The sequence below is a fragment of the Cebidichthys violaceus genome, unplaced genomic scaffold (genome assembly GCF_023349555.1).
Source record: "Cebidichthys violaceus isolate CVI_PGR_0920_01 unplaced genomic scaffold, fCebVio1.0.p SCAF_697, whole genome shotgun sequence".
In the NCBI taxonomy this organism is placed as follows: Eukaryota; Metazoa; Chordata; class Actinopteri; order Perciformes; family Stichaeidae; genus Cebidichthys; species Cebidichthys violaceus.
In genome coordinates, this window is record NW_027176924.1 from 1 (window position 1) to 17409 (window position 17409).

The following is a 17409-nucleotide window of genomic DNA, read 5'->3' on the forward strand; positions in this document are numbered from 1 at the left end:
TGGCGGCTTTAGAGGCTCGTCTGCAGGAATCCTCCACCCTGAACCAGCATCTGCGCCAAGAGCTCAGGACTGTTAGTCATGTCTTACAATTTCACTTTTGGAGGCCCGTTAGCGTCACAAAACATAGTATTTTGTATACAGATCCATTTGACCGTTGACCCCACAGGTGAAGCTGAGCTATGAGGCCTTGCAACAGAGGCAGGAGGAAGAGTGGACGGCATCCAGTTCCACCCCTCCCAGAGAGACTGGCAAGGCGATGAGCGAATGGCTGCGTGAAAGCCAGGAGGCCACCAAGGAACTGCTGAAGCTCAAAGACCGTCTCATTGAGGTGGAGAGGAATGTAAGTGGTTGGCCTTTATCAAAGTGAATGATCCATTGCTTCTTAACACACACTAGCACTTGCTTTTGATGTTAAGTAGCGCTAATAGTAGACCAAACAACGTGCTGTTTTCACGTCACATTTTACGATAATCTCCTCTCCTGCTCTCCAGAATGCGACACTTGAGGCAGAGCGCCAGGCAATGCAGGCCCAGCTGAGGCAGCTGGAGAGTCAGTCTGACAGTCAGCAGGCTCAGGTCCTCGCCCTGCAGAGGCAGGCCGCCTCACTGCAGGAGAACAACACAGCCCTGCAGACACACAATGCGAACCTGCAGGTGACACTGTTCTCTGTGGTACACAAAACATACACACAAGTATATTCACGACCTCTGCAAAAGTATGCAAGCGTACAGACAGTACACACTGAAATGTTACATTAACTCCTAATCCCTTTCTCTTCCAGGTGGAAAAATCCACTCTGAACTCACAAAGTGCTTCCCTCATGGCCCAGAATGCTCAGCTGCAGCAGCAGCAGTCGGGGACAGAAAGCGAACGGGACAATGCCATACGGGAGCGTGAAGAGCTGCGCGGCGTTCAAGAGCAGCTATTGAGAGATCACGAGCGGCTGGCAGCTCTGCATGAACGGCAAGCCATGGAGGACGAGGCCCTGATGGGCAAGCATGGCTGTTTGAAAAAAGCCCATCGCACACTGGAGTTGGAGTATCGCACACTGCAGGACAGGTAGGGGAAAGGCACTATCAACACGCCACGTAGTGCGAGACCCCTGCATATTCTTGTGTGTGTGTGTGTGAGTGTGTGTGTGTGTGTGTGTGTGTGTGTGTGTGTGTGTGTGTGTGTGTGTATTCATGCATGTTCACGTGTGTGTGTGTTGGTGGTGTCTTTAGGTACAATAGCCTGCTGCAGCAGCGGACCAAGCTAGAAGACCTGGAGAAAGCTCTGAAGGAGGAGCACATGAGGATGGCTTTGGAGAAGGAACAGCACAGGACCACTGCTGCAGAGTGTTGCCGGCTCCGTGATGAGAAGGACTGGTGAGGAGGCAACATTACATGCACACACCCACGAGAGCATGTGCGCACTAATGCACACCCAGACCAACGAATGGATGTGGGCTCGCACAAGGAGCTAGATATCACCGTGCATCTTTTTTTGTTTTAAGGCTGAACCAGACATACCGTCAGCTTCTTAACGACAATGAGTTGCTGACGGCGGATCACAAGCGGCTCAAGAGCCAGCTGAACGAGGCCAAGCTGGAGCACACCTGGCTGGAGGCCGACTTTTCCAAACTCAAGAAGGAGTTCCAGCAGCTGGACATCTCCTCCACCAAGCTCACCAACCAGTGCGAGGTATTGACACGCAGCAGGTTGAGCTGGTGTGGCTTTGCCTATGAAATAATATATACCTCTTAACCTCAGCACACTTCTTTTAATAATTGCGCAATAGTGTGTGTTTTACATATATACCCTTACATATGCACATATGGCTGCTTGTCTGTGTGATCTCTAGCTGCTGAGCCAGTTGAAGGGCAACCTGGAGGAAGAGAATCGCCACCTGATCAGCCAGATCGAGACCCTGATGCTGCAGAACCGAACCCTGCTGGAGCAGACCATGGAGAGCAAGGATCTGTTTCACGTTGAAGAGCGACAGTATATGTAAGCAAATAGGGACAAGACCAGAACGAGATAATGCGGCATTAAAAAGGGTCTTATGTGTTGATTTACGGCATGTTACGGTCATTTGTTAATTATCTAACACATTGACGTGTTTGATACTTGTAGCTTATTTAGTACACCAAAGTACCGCAGTAATTGTTTGATTGTTAATTATTAATCTTTCTGCCTTTCTTCCTATTCAGTGACAGGCTTCATGATTTAAGGAGGCAGAAGGAGAAGCTGGAGGAAAAGATAATGGACCAGTACAAGTTCTATGAGCCGTCGCCTCCTCGTAGGTAAGTTGCCTGCAACAGTGACAACAATGATCTTATTCAGTAATACATTGAGCTCCATAGTTCTGTGTGTCTCTGTTTAGCCACTTTTTCCATGTGCTAATTGTTCTGCATCGAGTATGATTTGTCTTGCTGATTGCTGATTCTTCTTGTAAATCTGCTCTTCCAAAGACGTGGAAACTGGATCACTCTGAAACTGAAGAAGTTGATTAAATCCAGCAGCCGTGAGCACGGACCCGACCGCCCACCGACGCCCACGCACTCAGGCGTCGCTGAGCAGCACCTCTCCCGTCACGACGACAACTCCTTCATCGGCTCAGATGGCTCCGGAGGCTCCGCCTCCACCTCAGCAGGCGATGCCGTCTCACCCCAGCGTAACAGCAGTGAGTATGACCTTCTGGAATTCGCCAGGTCATCTCCCATTGACTTGGCAGGACACCAGTCTCATCAAAGTTCCAAACCCCCCCCCCTTCACTGCTTCAGCCACGATCAAAACTAAGCTAAATAATACAGGTATTGCAATGTGTTTAAAAATGAGCATATGTGCATGTGAACAGTCCTCAATATGTCTTCCCCTTGTCTTTCTTGTTTCTTAATGTGTTTCTTCACTCCTGCCTTCTGTCTTTCCCCTTGTCTTTTGTCTTCCCTTCCTCCCTCTCTCCTCCCTTACATCCTTCTCTCCCTCTCTCTGCTCGCATCCCTTCCTTTGTCTACCTCCCATGTGGCTGCACTTTGCTGTTAAATAGCCACCAAAATGTTTCCCCGTATGAGGAACAGGCTGAAGGATAGAGACAAAGTCAAGTCCCTCTTCCGGCGCTCCATGTGTAAGAAGGACTGTGGTACAGTGTCGACCCTCATCTTGACTGTAGCCTTTTATTTACCTGCTAACTTGATGATATTAAGTGTATCTATGCTTCATTCTTGTCTCTATTACATAGCCTAACCTTAGCGTGAGTAGGATTCATCACTGTCAGTAAGGACACTTCCCAGCAGGTGCAACATTAGCAGTCATATGTTGGTAATGTGACCATCCATGCCAACCTCATTTCAAGATATGATAATACATTTTCAAGCATTTGCAGCGGTCATTTTTAGCAGCATAGCTATATTTGAAGACAATCTGGGGTAATGTATCCGAGGTCAAAGAAATGGTGCATTGCAGGAGGACAGTGGTACTGCATGAGCTCTGCCCTACCAGGAGCCAGCTGTTCTGCATGCATTAACAGTACAACACCGCCTCTCTAGATGGCTGTGTGGTCTATGGAGAAAGCCTCCGTGTTTTCAAAAATACATCCCAATCCCCATGACCAGTTCACCCGTCTGTCCCTGTCCCTCATCCACCTCCCACTTCTTCCACTCCTTTGGTCCAACAACGCAGCCCTGAGCAGCTTGGCGTCCCCCTCGGCCCCGTTCAAGGAGGAGCAGTGGGAGGCTGAGGCTGATGTTGAGGAGGACAGGAAGAACGCATTGTCTTCATCTCTCACCGCATCCATCTTATCCATCCTCCACCTTAACCTCCCCGCCACTCTACCATCCGGCCACGCCACCGTCACTACCACTGATCCAGATGTTTCTGAGCTCTGGGTGACAGGTAGAGGCATTCATGAGCCACTGTGTGTTTTTTGACGTCGTCGTCATTAGTTCGATGGTGGAATAAAGTGTAGAGGAGAGTAGAGCAAAGATAGCGCTCTTTTGTGCCTTTCTCATGTTAGGAGTCGAAAATGAAAGTGCTGAAAAGTGTCATTTGCTTATAACCATTCAGTGATTTCTCTATTTTATGCCCCGCAGACAAGGATTCAAATGATAGCGCCGTGCCATCTGGATTTGAGGACAACGACGAGCTGCAAAATCACGGTAAAGCCCCGTGGATGCACGTTGAGAGGATTCATCAAGCATACAGATGTATTACCAGCTCGGGAATTAGAGCAAATCCATCAAATTGCAATCATGACCTTGTTTCATATTAATCTCTATCCCGACTACAGTGGCCAACAACTGTTATAGAAAGGCTTGACTCTGCCGCCCCCTGTTGGTCATTAAGAATATGTCGAGACAGCCGACACATTTGCACGACAGAAGTGAACGTTTGTGTGTCTGTTGTAGCTCTTTAAAAAAAGCGTCATCATCTGTTTCCAGGGCTGAATGGCGTCCAGAGTCGAGCTCAAAGCGAGAGCAGCGGTGAGTTCAGCCTGAGTCTGGAAAATGAGCCGTGGTCGAATGGCAGCAGCCCCGTCCAGCAGCCCCCGTCACGCCGCTCCTCCTCCTCCTTCCAGCCCCCCAGCGATACCTCCACCCCGCAACACCCACAGAAGCAGCACAAGGAGAAAGCTTCTACCATGCCCATCGCCAACAGCCAGACTTCAGTCATGCAGTCGCTACCAAGACAGAAGAACCCTGTGCTCTCTCAGGACTTCTGGCTCACGAGGGGTACGAAGAGCATCCGAAGGGGGTCAAGAGGGAAAGTGACCCGTCGCTCGTCAGATTCAGCGGGCACAGCCAAAGTGAACCCAGGGCTCAACGGGATGAATTCAAAACCATGCTCTGACAAAGCTGAAACTACCCGGGCCTTAGCTTGTTCACCTATCACAGTGATGTATGTTCAGGGCAAATCGTCCTCAATGTCTGGCTGCCTCAACTGCTTCTCTACCCCTCTGGGGAAAGAGGGGCGACAGAAAGGGTCCAAGTCGCCCCAAAGTCTCCCCCGAGCCAGCAGCGTCATCTCCACCGCAGAGGGATCGTCCCGGCGCTCCAGTGTAAACAGTGACTGCAGGGCGACGGTCAAGACCGACTCGCTCTCCGTTCAGGTTTCAGATAAGAGCGGTGATCCGGAGGAAGCACCGGGTCAACCTGAACCTGAGACCAACAACAGTGAGCCTGAGCCCACGCCTCCCGTCAAACCTCCCAGAGACCCAACAGCTGTCGTTCCCACAGACAGCCCCAAGTCTCCCGTGCAGGAGTCACTTTTTGGCTCCTCTTTCACCTTCAACTCGGTTTTCTCCAACACCATTTTCAGTGATTCTGTGATCACGACCGTGACCAGTCTGGATGCCCTCGAAAACAACCGGTCCTTCCCCCGTCTGAATCCACCTCTGGTGCAAAATGGTCCGCTTGAGAGCCAGGAGTCCACTCCTAACACGCCACAAACACTGCTCAGCGCGGATAATGAGCAGAGTCCAAACGCAGAGCATGCACCTGGGCTGGAGAAGGAGAAGGACACGCCGCTCACAATTGCATGAAAGCAGCCGTCACAGCATTGAATATTGTGTAATTTAATAAAGTTGGTATCGGCGAGGCCACTTTTCATCACATCAACAGAAGCACACTCTTTAAGTCCCTGTGATATGTTTGCATTGTATTCCATTGACTACCTGAGTATACCATCATCCTAAAAAGTATTTTTAGTTACTAGATTGTTTTTCTCCACACAGATTATATTCATATTCCTGAGTAATAGTGGACAGTATTATCTTTCCATGCTGGTTCTACTCTAGTCTCCTTGAAGTATGGATCGATGTCCTCCTTTGCCCATTTTACATTAGATCGGTGTTAGGACTCAAGTCTGTCTGCTTTACCACGTTGGAGATCCTGTTTTGTAACCTTTGTGTTTGTCAAAACATTTTGTTTATTTCTGCTGTTTGTATTTATGTCCTGTCCCTCAGACAGATGTTCTAAATTATTACATGTTGATTGCTTTTGTCTGGAAGATTTAAATGTGAGCCTTCGGGAAATTTGACATTAATGTGTGGGAAACTGTAAATCTTGTAAATTAGGATGTGTACCTGAATGCTATTTTACCTTGAATAAAGAAGCCCTCTATGTAAAATATGTACTTGTGTTGTCTTTGTCTTATTATAGTCCATGAGCCAGACGAGACATCTTTACCATCTTATTCTTAATCTATTTTTACATCCCAAAAATGGTACATGTACATTTGGTGGCACACCGTCACAGTGGCAGTCATCAATGCATGGAACCTCTGCAGAAGAGACCTTCTGGTCTCTTCTGCAGAGGTTCTATGCATTCCATGGCCTTGCGAAGGTTTCAGGCTTCTGTTTCTTATATTATAGCGATGCCATGTTAGCATTCGTCGCAAAGTACAGGAAAGATCACGGGGATGTTGTCATTTGTTCTAGAAGTTTTGGGTGAGAAAGCCTGTTTGTAAAACCTCATCAAACGTGAGGTCGATGCCCAATCCAGAACGCCCCCCCTACAGCCTCAAACCCTGAACCCTCAAGGACTTCCTGAGGTCACCTGAGTGGTTGAGTGTGAGAGACTGTGAGGGCTTGACATGGTGTAGATATGAATGGGACGGCACTGAGCTGCAACATATCACGTTACAACGACAATAAATATGATGTATAATTGTGGGTATTCATTTTATACTTTGTACTCATTCATATAATCTATGTACTCGTTTTTGTCAAAACAGCTTCAATGACAAAAGAAAATATTTGATGAATAAATAAATGTGTTTGTATGTTCCATCTTTAACCCTTAATGTTTCTGAGTAAATGTAATAAGAACACACGTGAGCCTGTTTGTTTACGTCTCCATGCGTCCACTGGTAACTCCGTGTTTAACGTCACATTGCAATGGTTTGTGGGTAATTCTCTTAGGCAAAAAAAAAAAGACTGGTGACTGGGTCCGCCCACTTACTGTCAAAAAGACAAACTACTCGCGAGCGAGCAGTGACGGTAGTCGCGCGCGAGAGGACGCCCGTACACGTACGGTTCACTGAGTATTTATGTCGGTGAAGACGGTCTAACGGTAGATTCATCTGTGGTGCGTTTGAGCCCGTCCAGTGTTCCCATTGGCCGTCATTTCGGTCACGTGAGGCAACGCGGAAGTGGACCATTTACAGCCGAAAATAAAACATTCGTGGGTGGTGTTGAGTTATCCAATCTGGACCGATCGTTGCCCAGCCGTACTGGAGTTGTTTCATAAACTGTACCGCATAACTCGACGGTTGTACCCGGTGTTTGGAACGATGCTGAACGCCGCCGCCGCGGAGAGGAACAAGGAACCCATCCTCGCAGTGCTCCGGGAGAGCGTGAACACCGGGAGATCCCTGCAGGCTCTGGAGATCTCCTCCGGTACCGGGCAGCATGTCACACACTTCGCTCAGGCCCTGCGGAACGTTATCTGGCAGCCCTCAGAGTACGACCGCCAGTCTCTCGCCAGGTAAACACAATGACGTCATGGTGGTACCGTATAAACAATGTATAAACTCCGTTGTTTACGGTATTTATTCGTTTCTGCGTAGCAAACTTGAATCAAGGCACCGGCCATTGAATTTTTTGGTATTACGGTAGTTCATTTGATACTACTGATGCATAACTGTGTTTTGTTGCGCTTTTACAATAATGTCTTTTGTTCCTATTCTCAGTATCGAAGCGTACAGAGCCCACTACCAGCTGCACAATGTGAGGCCTGCCATCCACCTGGACGCTTCTCTGCCCTACCAGTACTGGGGAGGCATCCAGCCCGAGAGCCTGGACCTGGTAGTCAACATCAATATGATCCACATTTCTCCAATGGCGTGCACTGAGGTAGGACAGCTGATTTGTTGTTGTTTTTAATATTTGCTTATATTAACATGTGATTAATTAACAAAACGTCCCTGGGTCCCTCAGGACCCCTGAAGGCCCCAGATTATATGTGTGGTAATTGTAGCAGCAAATCCATGCAGCGTATTGAATTGAGCAAGAGTGTTTCCCTGCTTATGAATTTGATTTGATATAGTCCGGCCAGTGTTGTGCTGTGATCTATCGACTGGTCCGGGTGTCCAATGTCCATTAAGCTGAAATATTCCAGCGTTTGTCCCCCAGAGTGTAAACGCAGTATGACCTCTTTGACTCATAACTACTGTGCAGCGATGCCTTTTTTTTTTTTTTTAAATCTCTGCCTCCGGTCTTTGAGTCTATTAAAAGAGACCAGGCACATAAAGGGCTAGAGTAGTAGTCCCTGCTGCCTCTCAACCCCCACCACCATGTGATGGATCCTTATTTCTCCTTCCAGGGTTTATTCAAAGGAGCTGGAGTAGTGCTGAAGCCGCAAGGCCTTCTATTGACGTATGGGGTGAGTGGAACCAACCATGTTATAAACATGCACTTACCACCTTCATGATGTGTTATTATCAAATGTAATAATGTCAATAAATGCTACATAACATCCTCTGTTGTTCCCCTCAGCCCTACGCAGTGAATGCTCAGATCACCCCTCAAAGTAACATTGACTTTGACTACAGCCTACGGCAGAGGTGACTTGTTTAAGGATCTCTGTGATGATTGTGGAAGTTCATTCTTCTGTGGAGAGATTTGAGTGGTTTTCTCGTCAAAAACATGAGCAGCCGTGGATTTCACTTCGACATGCAGTCGCATTTTGTGCCATAAATAATGCAAACTATGAGGCTGTATCTTTTAATCCTGCAGGAACTCAGAGTGGGGGCTCAGGGACATCTCCCTCCTCAGTTCTACAGCACAAAGCAACGGTTTATTCCTGGAGAAGATGGCAAGTGAACGCCTCATTTAATCATCCAATACAACTCTCTCCCCCCCCCCCCTTAAAATAGAAAAAGACAACGACGTTAACGATGCAGTTCTGGTGATGTCGGCCTACTAATGTATGATTTCTTTGCCAGGTGGACATGCCTGCAAACAACAAGTGTCTTCTGTTCAGGAAGGAGAGTCTGGTGTGAAGAGTCCTGCGGTTCCCCCTCTGGGTGCAGACCGGTACTGGAGCAGGACGGTCGAAACGCCTTAAACTTACACTTGAAGCTCAGATACATTGCCAAATTTTTTTTCCAGAACTTTTAATGAATTGTTTCCCCATATTCTGAAACAAAATTGACACAAATGAAGCTGTTTGATCCAAACTGAACCGCTGTAATCTATATTCTTCTGTATTGCACACTTGAGTAAAAAGGCTCACTGATGCGTCGTCTCTGTGCTTCTGACCACGCCTCCTTTTCCTTCACTCAGTCTGCAGACTGTCAGTTAAAGCTAAGTTAGAAGAAGTGCTCTGCAAAAGGAGATATTTAAGAAGCAACGTGCTGCACGTTAGATCTTGAAATCATACACAACAAAAGGTAAAAAAAACAACTATATAAAACACCTAATGACTAGTATAAAGAGCCCAATATAAAGTACACACAATACAATCAAACACAATAGGGAGGTTATCTAGGTGTCTATTTCTATAGCGTCACATGCTAGGCCTTTTTGCAAGTTACTAGAATACATGTCAAAAGAAAGAATATCTATATTTATAGTAACATTTCAGCATTGAAATGAATGGACTCACAACACACCTGGAATGTCGTACAACCTGTGTTGTCATGAATATATATATATTGTACATGCAAATTACATCTCGTATCTACATTAACATATTTGTGTCATTTGATGTAAAGAGTTATTAAATATCAGCTTGTAGTTCTAAAGCCCATGTTCAGTGCTAGAGGTAAAGGCGACCCCGGACCCTGTGTGGGCTAACAGCTCTTCTTGTTCAGGACCTCTCGTAGCTTCTTGAGTCTGCGTTCGCTTATGGCTCTGACGTAGCTGTCTGACTGGATGATGGCCATGCCGTCCTGCACCACACCCATCACCAGCAAAGGCTGCTCCTCCACGGTGATGTTGGGACAGGGACAGCTCCAGTCTATCTTGGCAATAGTCACCTCAAGGTGTTTGGTATTGAAGAAAGTCAATCCCATCTTTTCATCTCTCAGGACCTCTTCCAAGCTAAAGCGGGCTAACCCTGAGTCCAGATCCTCCACCAGCTCTGTCAGCCGGCCCACAATAGCAAAGTCACTCTGGCATAAGCTGGGCACCATCTTCCCCTTCACCCGACAGGTCTTACAAGGTTTCTTTTTGGGCTGTGGGCAGTTTGCCTCACAATCCTTCTTGGTGCTGAAGCTGTTGGCATTCCCATGGCAGCCACCATAGGCATAGGCCTGGCACTGTTTCAGGAGGGCATTCCAGGCCCAACGGGACTCCCAAGACTTACAAGGGCCCTGGACTGCAGGCAGGGAGCAGATCCCCATCCCTTCCCTCTGACAGGAGGCCTTGCACTCCTCGTAAGACTCAAATCGGTTGCGGCTGTCGTCACATCCGCCATTGCTGAAGGCCATGCAGGAGCCCAGCTTGCCGTCATAATACCAATCCACGTGACGCTCACCACTGCACACTCTCAGGTCTACTTCAGCCAGGCAGTCTGCTGGCGAGAACGGCCTTCCCATGGTCATCTCGGGGTCTTCGGAGAAATCGTCGCCGGCCCGGCGGATGACAGACAGCGGGTATTCTGCACGAAGAACTCCCGCAGAATTCCGAGCGATGCACGAGTAAATACCTGTATCCCACACCTGGGCGTTGTAAATGACGAGCTGACCGATGTTGGTGATGACCACGTTGCCGTACATCTGGTCAGGCCTCATGACGAGCCGCTCGCGCCTTTCGCTCTGTTTCTCCCATGTCACATCAGGTCTGGGGGCTCCGATAACGTCACAGTGGAAGCTGACTGTGCCTCCGACGTAGATGGACTGGTGGTGAGGGTTGGAGTACAGTGTGGGGGGCATGGGGTCCTCCTGGGAGGATGTCGGAGTGGGGTTGGCTGTAGTGTCCTGTGGCAGTGGACTGGTGTGGGGCCCGGCCAGGTAAAAGCGGCAGGGGACCACAGTTAAAGACACCCCACGGATGCAGGCCTCTCCGTCCATGTAGCAGCGGTTGAAGTAGGTGAGGCCGTCTGAGGCGCACGTGAAGTTGGGCTCTTTCTCACACCGGTCCCGGCACTTGCAGATGGGCTGTCCATCCCAGATGTCACAGGTCGCTCCCTGCTGGCTGCAGATGAAGCCCTCGCAGGTAGCCGTGGAGGTGGGGGCATCACTTCCTTCTCCTCCACCCTGCCCGTCTGGCTGGGCAGGGGTGCCATCAGAGAACCGCGCAGCCACACAGCTGTTGAGACCACACACGTTGGTGCAGCATTTCTCAAAGGCTGCACAGTCCTGCACAGACACAATGCACACACAACACAGCATTTATGAAAGCACATGACGAACACACCAAATGAACTCACGATTAGAAGTTAATCAATAGTGAGGGTAACATAAATAACACCACCTCATCGACGTTGCATTCTCTCTCGCAGGTGCTTTGCGCATCAACCCAGAGATTGGAATTCAGCTTGTTGGGACAAAATCCTTCGTGTTCAGCTTTGGATCCTGCCACACTGGCACACAAAGAAAGTTCGGCTAATTCGCAAACCAGGAGCATCGACAAATACGCACGTATCCATCCTGTTACCGGTTTATTTGAGTTGGGTGCATTTTTCCAACTTGCATCCTTTAGACATCTATCCTCCAAAAGTTGTAGAGGGATTTTATACATTATTGCTATTTTGCATGAGTCGCCAACCGAGTAAATCCATTCCTCCTTCAGGTTTTCAAATCTGAAATACATCTACTGTCGATGCGCAAATGTGGTCGTCCGTGCTGCACGTAAACATTGTGGAAAGGAGTTTTCTGTGCGCAGAGAGGAGCGTTGTAACAATTCCAAAAGATCAAGACGAGTTCCCCACGCGCTGGACATCTACTGAACACAAAAATATCCGAGAGAAAAACGCGTGTAAAATGCAGTTTGGTTGCATGAAATATTTGCCTTGATAACCAGAACTCTTGCAACAATGGGCAAACTCTCATTCAGGTCGATTTCCCCGAACAGCGAACGAAGCTGCACAATGAGAGAGAAAGACGCAACATCAGCCTTTCAGAGTGTGAATGGAGGTGGAAAGGGCAGCCCCCTCTGACCGCCCCCATGGTCCTCCAGTGTCTGAAACTCTTATGAAGCAGCACCATGCGCTAAGCAACTGGACAAACATTGTAAAATCATCAAAGAAAACGTGTGGCCGCGGTGGCAAGCTGTCCCAACAACCGGGTGCACGGAGCTACGCATTCCGGTGAGAAACCCGACGTTAAATGTGTCCAGACGGTATTAAAGAGGTGACCTTCATGAATAAGAGAAGGAGCCCTTCTCCTCCTGAGGGCTGGTGAAGCTCTTCTAATCTGATCTTCGGTTATAATGAAATATTATCCGCGGAGCATAAACTTCTGTAGACGCTACTTTTCTTGCACAAATCAAAGTAGTGCAAAGAGTAAAAAAAAAAAAAAAAAAGCGGAATGCGCGAAAACCCGAACGCGGGGCGTGTCGCGTCATGTCTGGCAGCAAAACATGTTGTTTACGTCCTTCTCGTCTAGACGTGGGTCACTTTAGCGCCGCCGCTCATTCACACGCAGCTCAGAGATGCCACGGTCAGGTGGGAAGGCGTGAAAGCGCCACATTTTCAATAGTGTGCGACTCATCTTTGTCCCGGCGCAGGCCTCGAGGCGATGAGAAGCAGCACCCCGCATCTTTTCATCGAAAGTGACCCCCTGCAACCTTTGGGTGACTTTTGACCGCGCTGTATTCACGCGCTGCAGCGGCGCGCCGGTTATCCAAAACTGGCCAATACCGAGAGAGCGGCTAATCAATTCAGCCCCCCCACCCCCCACCCCACCCCACACGGGGTTTATTGCACTGGACAAAGGGTTCAAAAAAAGAAATATTCCCACAATTCCCCACAATGATAAATGAATGAAAAATTAAGAACTTGTAGCTTTACTCTTTATTGTGTTGGGTGACTGTTTCAGTGGAGACAAAATGATCATGAATCATTTTATGCAAACCTTTAGAGACATAAACTCTTGACTGCAACACTCACTATCAAAGGTTTACATATAGTGCTTTAAGTGTCCTGCTCTCAATACACCACATCAAGCAGGCGCTGGTAGAAAACATGCTCCGTTCTGCACGGCCTCATCACAGACATGACGCCACGACGCTGAGATGTTTACAGTGGAAACACAGCGCACTAATCAGAGGTGGAAAGAAAACTTCATATCAAAGTAAAAACAGTTCTGTAGATTATTAAAAGAAACAATAGTATTAGTTACATCCAATTTAAAATCAGAGACTTTCTGTTCATCTGACATCACATTGTTCTCGACCGTAACCAACCATTCAAAGCTCTCCTAGTGAGAAGTCATTTACAGTACAAATACAAATAATACAAATATCACAATGGCAGAAGTAGCCTGAAGCCTTCCACCTCTGACCCTTACAGTACAACATATTACCACATGACCACAGCAACGTAGCAGGTGAGTCTCGTTTTACATTCATAAATACATTGCGTTTGAATGAAAGATCCAAAAAAGCAATCAAATTAAGATGTCCCTCTCACCAGTGTCTTGAGAGTTCCTGTTCAGGACCCAGAGACACGACTGCAGCACCTTTTGAAGGCAGAACGTCGTGACCCAGCAAACAATGTGCACATCTGAGTTTGTTTAGGGTTTCCTCCTCCGCACCCGGGCAATCTGTGAAAAGCCCCGAGGGTTGACAGACCGATCAATGGTCCTGCTGCTGGTGGTTTAAACCAGTTAGAGGGACAATGATGCAACTAAGAGAATTAGATTTAGAGGCAGAAACGGCCTGAGAAAGTCAACAGATGTTCAAACCAAAGACCGGTGGAGATGGAGGGTGAATTCATTTGGGCTGAAACGAAGGGACACCGCAGGAGGTCTTACAACGAGAACATTGAGCTGGACTTTGCTGGACAGTACTCGGCTGAGAATGGTTTTGTAATTGATCTGAGATCCAGAACTATTCTGTCTGGGAAACTAGCCCGAATTCTCACAACATTCAATGTAAGCCAGTCATATTTTAAAATAACTAATCTGAGTTTTAAATAAGTAGCTGAGCACCGTTGAGGTTGCAACAGGAATTTTCCTACGGTAGACAAGAGCATAAGACACAGATATGTTGTACACCAAAGCAGGTCTCCCAAGAACATTCAAGACAGAACGATCATAAGAAGCTCCACAACGAGCACGGCACACACGGCACATTCACAACCTTAAATACAACAAACAAGAGCTCAGCTGACGTCCCTCCACTCATGTGTAGTGTTAACAGGTGAGCAGCAATCCTTGATTCACATCCGTCAGTCGCAGGGAACTCTTGTTCGACTTGAGAATAGTGAGAGAGCGGGTAACGGGGCGTCCACCAGAGGGCACCAGCAAAGAGAACAAAAAACAATCCCACCATCCGAGGCTCAATGTGAGTTCACAGCTACGTCTCCGTTTCTGGTGAAGACTGCTGCTTGGCTCTCCGTGCTCTTCTACGGCCGTGTGACCTCTTCGAGCAACAACACCTTTAATACCGGCAACCGCAAGTCCACTCGTCACTATGAGATCTTACAGTTCCCCTTAGAGGTCGACGACGAGCTCTTCGGAGGACTCTGTGGAGGCCTGAAGGACTTTGAGCGTTTCAGACTGTTGGCTTTGCTGCCGCCGCCGCCGCTGCCGCCGGCCGAGGCTGCGCTGTTGGCCACCGAGTAGGAGCGTCCGTGCATCATGACCGCGTTCATGCCGTTGGCCATGGAGAAGGACTTGAGGTGGGACTTGATGGCCACGGGGAGGGGCAGTTTGTCAATGAGGTGCACCGGTGTGCAGGAGACGATGGAGCGGCAGCACAGATCTTGGAGGCTGAAGACTGCGGGACAGGAAGGTGGAATATGAATGTTTACGACTGAACGTCATGTCAGGTACTATCTGTTCAGCTTGCTCATGAACTGTACTATTTGGCCTCTACACTGAGGTGGTGGGAGAAGATTTAGAGGTAAATATCTCAAAATCTAGACAAATAGAACGGCAAGAGTTATGAGAACCCACTCTTTTTCTACCATAGAGGGAAAAAAAACATATATTCCTAATCTTAAAGAAAAGAAAATTCTTAAACTCACCTCTGTTGGGCCTCCAGAACTTCTCCATCCCGTGCCTCATCAGCACGATGCGTGAAAGTTCTGTGAAAGACTCGATGACGTTGAAGTTGCACAGCGGACTGACCTCAAAGAAAGTCATGCTGTTCTTTTCTGCATAGGCCCTGGCCTGCTCCGTCGGTACCTGCCGCTTGAAAGCCAGGTGAAGACGATTTCCCACCAGGATCCTGGGAACACCTGGGGCATGCTGATGGAAGCAAAAACAATATGGGAATAAAAAAATTGGTTTTAGGTCATGTAACTCTCTCGTAAACGGGATTTCTTGAAGCTATTGCACCGACTAGTAGACCGTGATTCCTCTCAGGGATGAAAGGATATAGACACAGGATAGACCCCATTGCCATGGATCTCCTATATATATATATATATATATATATATATATATATATATAATATATATATATATACACACATATATATATATATATACACATATATATATATATACACATATATATATATATACACCTTTATCAACCAGAAAATGTACCTCGTCAATTTCCCGTATCCATCGGTCAATGCCGTCAAACGACCAGCCGTTCGTGATGTCGTACACAAGCAGGATGCCCTGTGGAATAGAAGCCAAACACGTCGACACATATACAGAGATGGAAAAACATGATGATGGAAAACACAAACGTTGCTTCTTTACGGTTCTCACCTGTGCTCCACGAGAGTAAGACCTGAAGATGGTGCAGAATCTGCCCTGTCCCGACGTGTCCCTGCGGAAGACACAAACGAGCATGTTACAGTGACACTGCTATGTTATGGGTTTGTCCATTTCATCACGTTTGACCTGATCATTCTACTTTGCTCAAAATACCCACCATAACTCTAGCTTCACTCTTTTCCCATCCAGCAGGATCGTGGTGGTCTTGTAATCGATCCCTGAGATGACATACAAAATGAGTTCATGTTGGTCAATCCAGGCTTTTTAATTCATTTCTAAACAACGGAACGAAAGCAGAGCTAGTTACTCACCACTGCTGTAGGCGTAAGGAGACTCGACTGATCCGTCTTGTAAACTGTCCAAGATTTCTCCTTTTCCAACATCGCTGTCTCCCACCAAAAGGAACTTCAGGAGATAATCGTAACTCTTGACGGGGCTACTCTGTGTACCCGTCATCCCACGCATCGGATCCGGTTCACAGGCAGCTTTATCAGCCCGCCAGACGTCCACTATTCGGGGCAAGGGACAAACCAAATGGTCCGCAAAACTGGTAGCTAAAGCTAGGCGACAACCGTTGACGTTAGCCAAACAGCTAACTGGTACACTAGCCAAACAGCTAACAGGTACACTAGCCAAACAGCTAACTGGTACACTAGCCAAACAGCTAACAGGTACACTAGCCAAACAGCTAACAGGTACACTAGCCAAACAGCTGACAGGTACACTAGCCAAACAGCTAACTGGTACACTAGCCAAACAGCTAACTGGTACACTAGCCAGGATTTACATTAACGCTGTTCTTCGTAAAGTCAGTCAAATAGAGAAAAAGGTCTAGTTCGTCAGGACTATACCGAATAAACGTTTCAATGTGCGTTACTAGCTCGGCCCAGACACGTCGACGTGACGTTAATGTTCACATTAACGACCAAAACAACCGTTACTAGCTGTTAGCTGTTAGCTGTCTTGTTAGCTAGCACACCAACGATAATAACAGATTCTAGTGCAAACAGATGGTACACAGTAAAAGCGAGGCTGCTGAGTGAGTCCCGCATAAAGCGATAATCTGTCAAATCAAATACGATTGTTTCACTTTGTTTATGAAGAAAAAAAAGCCAGCGAGGGATACTGAGAGCTTCCGAGTACAACGTTCAGCCAAGAGGACTGCGTTGGAACTTCCTGGTGTCCACGTCATCCGCTACGTAATATCCGGGTATGCTTTATAAAATAAAACAACCCCCAAAAATGTTATTTTCTTTTTTTATTTGTCGGATTTAATATTCACCAACCAACTAAATCTCCCTCATATTTTGAACTCACTTGATCTTTTGATGTTGGATCACATCGAGACTCACTGCACTGGACCAACCAGACCAGGGTTGGTTGAAGTCCTGGGCCTTGTTGACCGAACCTATGTAAGAATCAGGAGAGAAGCCTTTAAGACTAATGCACATACATATTTAAAACTATAGGCACCTGTCCTGTTAACCAAGGTACTGCAGCACTACTTTCTGTACCTTCTCAAAAAAACTGACTGTGGATTGAAGAAACAGGTTGGTTAATGGGTCTTGGTCTCTTTTTCATTATTTACTTT

General features: G+C 47.4%; 4 protein-coding genes across 4 annotated transcripts; 2 read left to right on the forward strand and 2 right to left on the reverse strand.

Moving 5' to 3' along the window:
- Positions 1 to 8: 8 nt before the first annotated feature.
- LOC137890816 (girdin-like) lies at positions 9 to 6086 on the forward strand (the record flags this gene model as incomplete). Its single annotated transcript, XM_068735052.1, has 13 exons — positions 9 to 71; positions 167 to 340; positions 492 to 653; positions 782 to 1059; positions 1224 to 1367; positions 1496 to 1682; positions 1843 to 1988; positions 2192 to 2284; positions 2453 to 2664; positions 3028 to 3105; positions 3660 to 3872; positions 4070 to 4135; positions 4418 to 6086. Coding segments are annotated over 13 exons (2916 nt in total), but the record flags the coding sequence as incomplete, so codon positions are not given.
- Positions 6087 to 6984: 898 nt separating this feature from the next.
- LOC137890820 (methyltransferase-like 26) lies at positions 6985 to 9216 on the forward strand. The gene is made up of 6 exons (XM_068735055.1): positions 6985 to 7462; positions 7668 to 7830; positions 8300 to 8359; positions 8473 to 8540; positions 8713 to 8791; positions 8922 to 9216. Exons 1-6 carry the CDS (start codon positions 7269 to 7271, stop codon positions 8976 to 8978), a joined length of 621 nt encoding a protein of 206 aa, XP_068591156.1. The 5' UTR covers positions 6985 to 7268; the 3' UTR covers positions 8979 to 9216.
- A 90-nt stretch (positions 9217 to 9306) lies between these two features.
- LOC137890819 (WAP, Kazal, immunoglobulin, Kunitz and NTR domain-containing protein-like) lies at positions 9307 to 12417 on the reverse strand. The gene is made up of 2 exons (XM_068735054.1): positions 11395 to 12417; positions 9307 to 11279 (listed from the first exon to the last, which is right to left on the reverse strand). The coding sequence occupies exons 1-2, from the start codon at positions 11731 to 11733 to the stop codon at positions 9771 to 9773; spliced, it is 1848 nt and encodes a 615-aa protein (XP_068591155.1). The 5' UTR covers positions 11734 to 12417; the 3' UTR covers positions 9307 to 9770.
- A 502-nt stretch (positions 12418 to 12919) lies between these two features.
- LOC137890818 (ras-related protein Rab-40C-like) lies at positions 12920 to 16989 on the reverse strand. Its single transcript, XM_068735053.1, has 6 exons — positions 16130 to 16989; positions 15976 to 16036; positions 15810 to 15870; positions 15639 to 15716; positions 15113 to 15335; positions 12920 to 14862 (listed from the first exon to the last, which is right to left on the reverse strand). The coding sequence occupies exons 1-6, from the start codon at positions 16281 to 16283 to the stop codon at positions 14555 to 14557; spliced, it is 885 nt and encodes a 294-aa protein (XP_068591154.1). The 5' UTR covers positions 16284 to 16989; the 3' UTR covers positions 12920 to 14554.
- Between the last annotated feature and the right edge of the window lie 420 nt (positions 16990 to 17409).

What these genes read in the sequence shown, in the direction of transcription:
- LOC137890819 (XM_068735054.1), bottom strand. Translation starts at nt 11,733, where the DNA reads ATGTATTTCAGATTTGAAAACCTGAAGGAGGAATGGATTTACTCGGTT. An exon ending in GAGAATGCAACGTCGATGAG is followed by an intron (nt 11,280 to 11,394) that starts GTGGTGTTATTT and finishes GTGTCTGTGCAG; the next exon opens with GACTGTGCAGCCTTTGAGAA.
- LOC137890818 (XM_068735053.1), bottom strand. Translation starts at nt 16,283, where the DNA reads ATGCGTGGGATGACGGGTACACAGAGTAGCCCCGTCAAGAGTTACGAT. An exon ending in AGAGTGAAGCTAGAGTTATG is followed by an intron (nt 15,871 to 15,975) that starts GTGGGTATTTTG and finishes TGTCTTCCGCAG; the next exon opens with GGACACGTCGGGACAGGGCA. An exon ending in GTTCTGGAGGCCCAACAGAG is followed by an intron (nt 14,863 to 15,112) that starts GTGAGTTTAAGA and finishes CCTGTCCCGCAG; the next exon opens with TCTTCAGCCTCCAAGATCTG.
- LOC137890820 (XM_068735055.1), top strand. Translation starts at nt 7,269, where the DNA reads ATGCTGAACGCCGCCGCCGCGGAGAGGAACAAGGAACCCATCCTCGCA. An exon ending in GCCTTCTATTGACGTATGGG is followed by an intron (nt 8,360 to 8,472) that starts GTGAGTGGAACC and finishes TGTTCCCCTCAG; the next exon opens with CCCTACGCAGTGAATGCTCA. An exon ending in GACTACAGCCTACGGCAGAG is followed by an intron (nt 8,541 to 8,712) that starts GTGACTTGTTTA and finishes TTAATCCTGCAG; the next exon opens with GAACTCAGAGTGGGGGCTCA.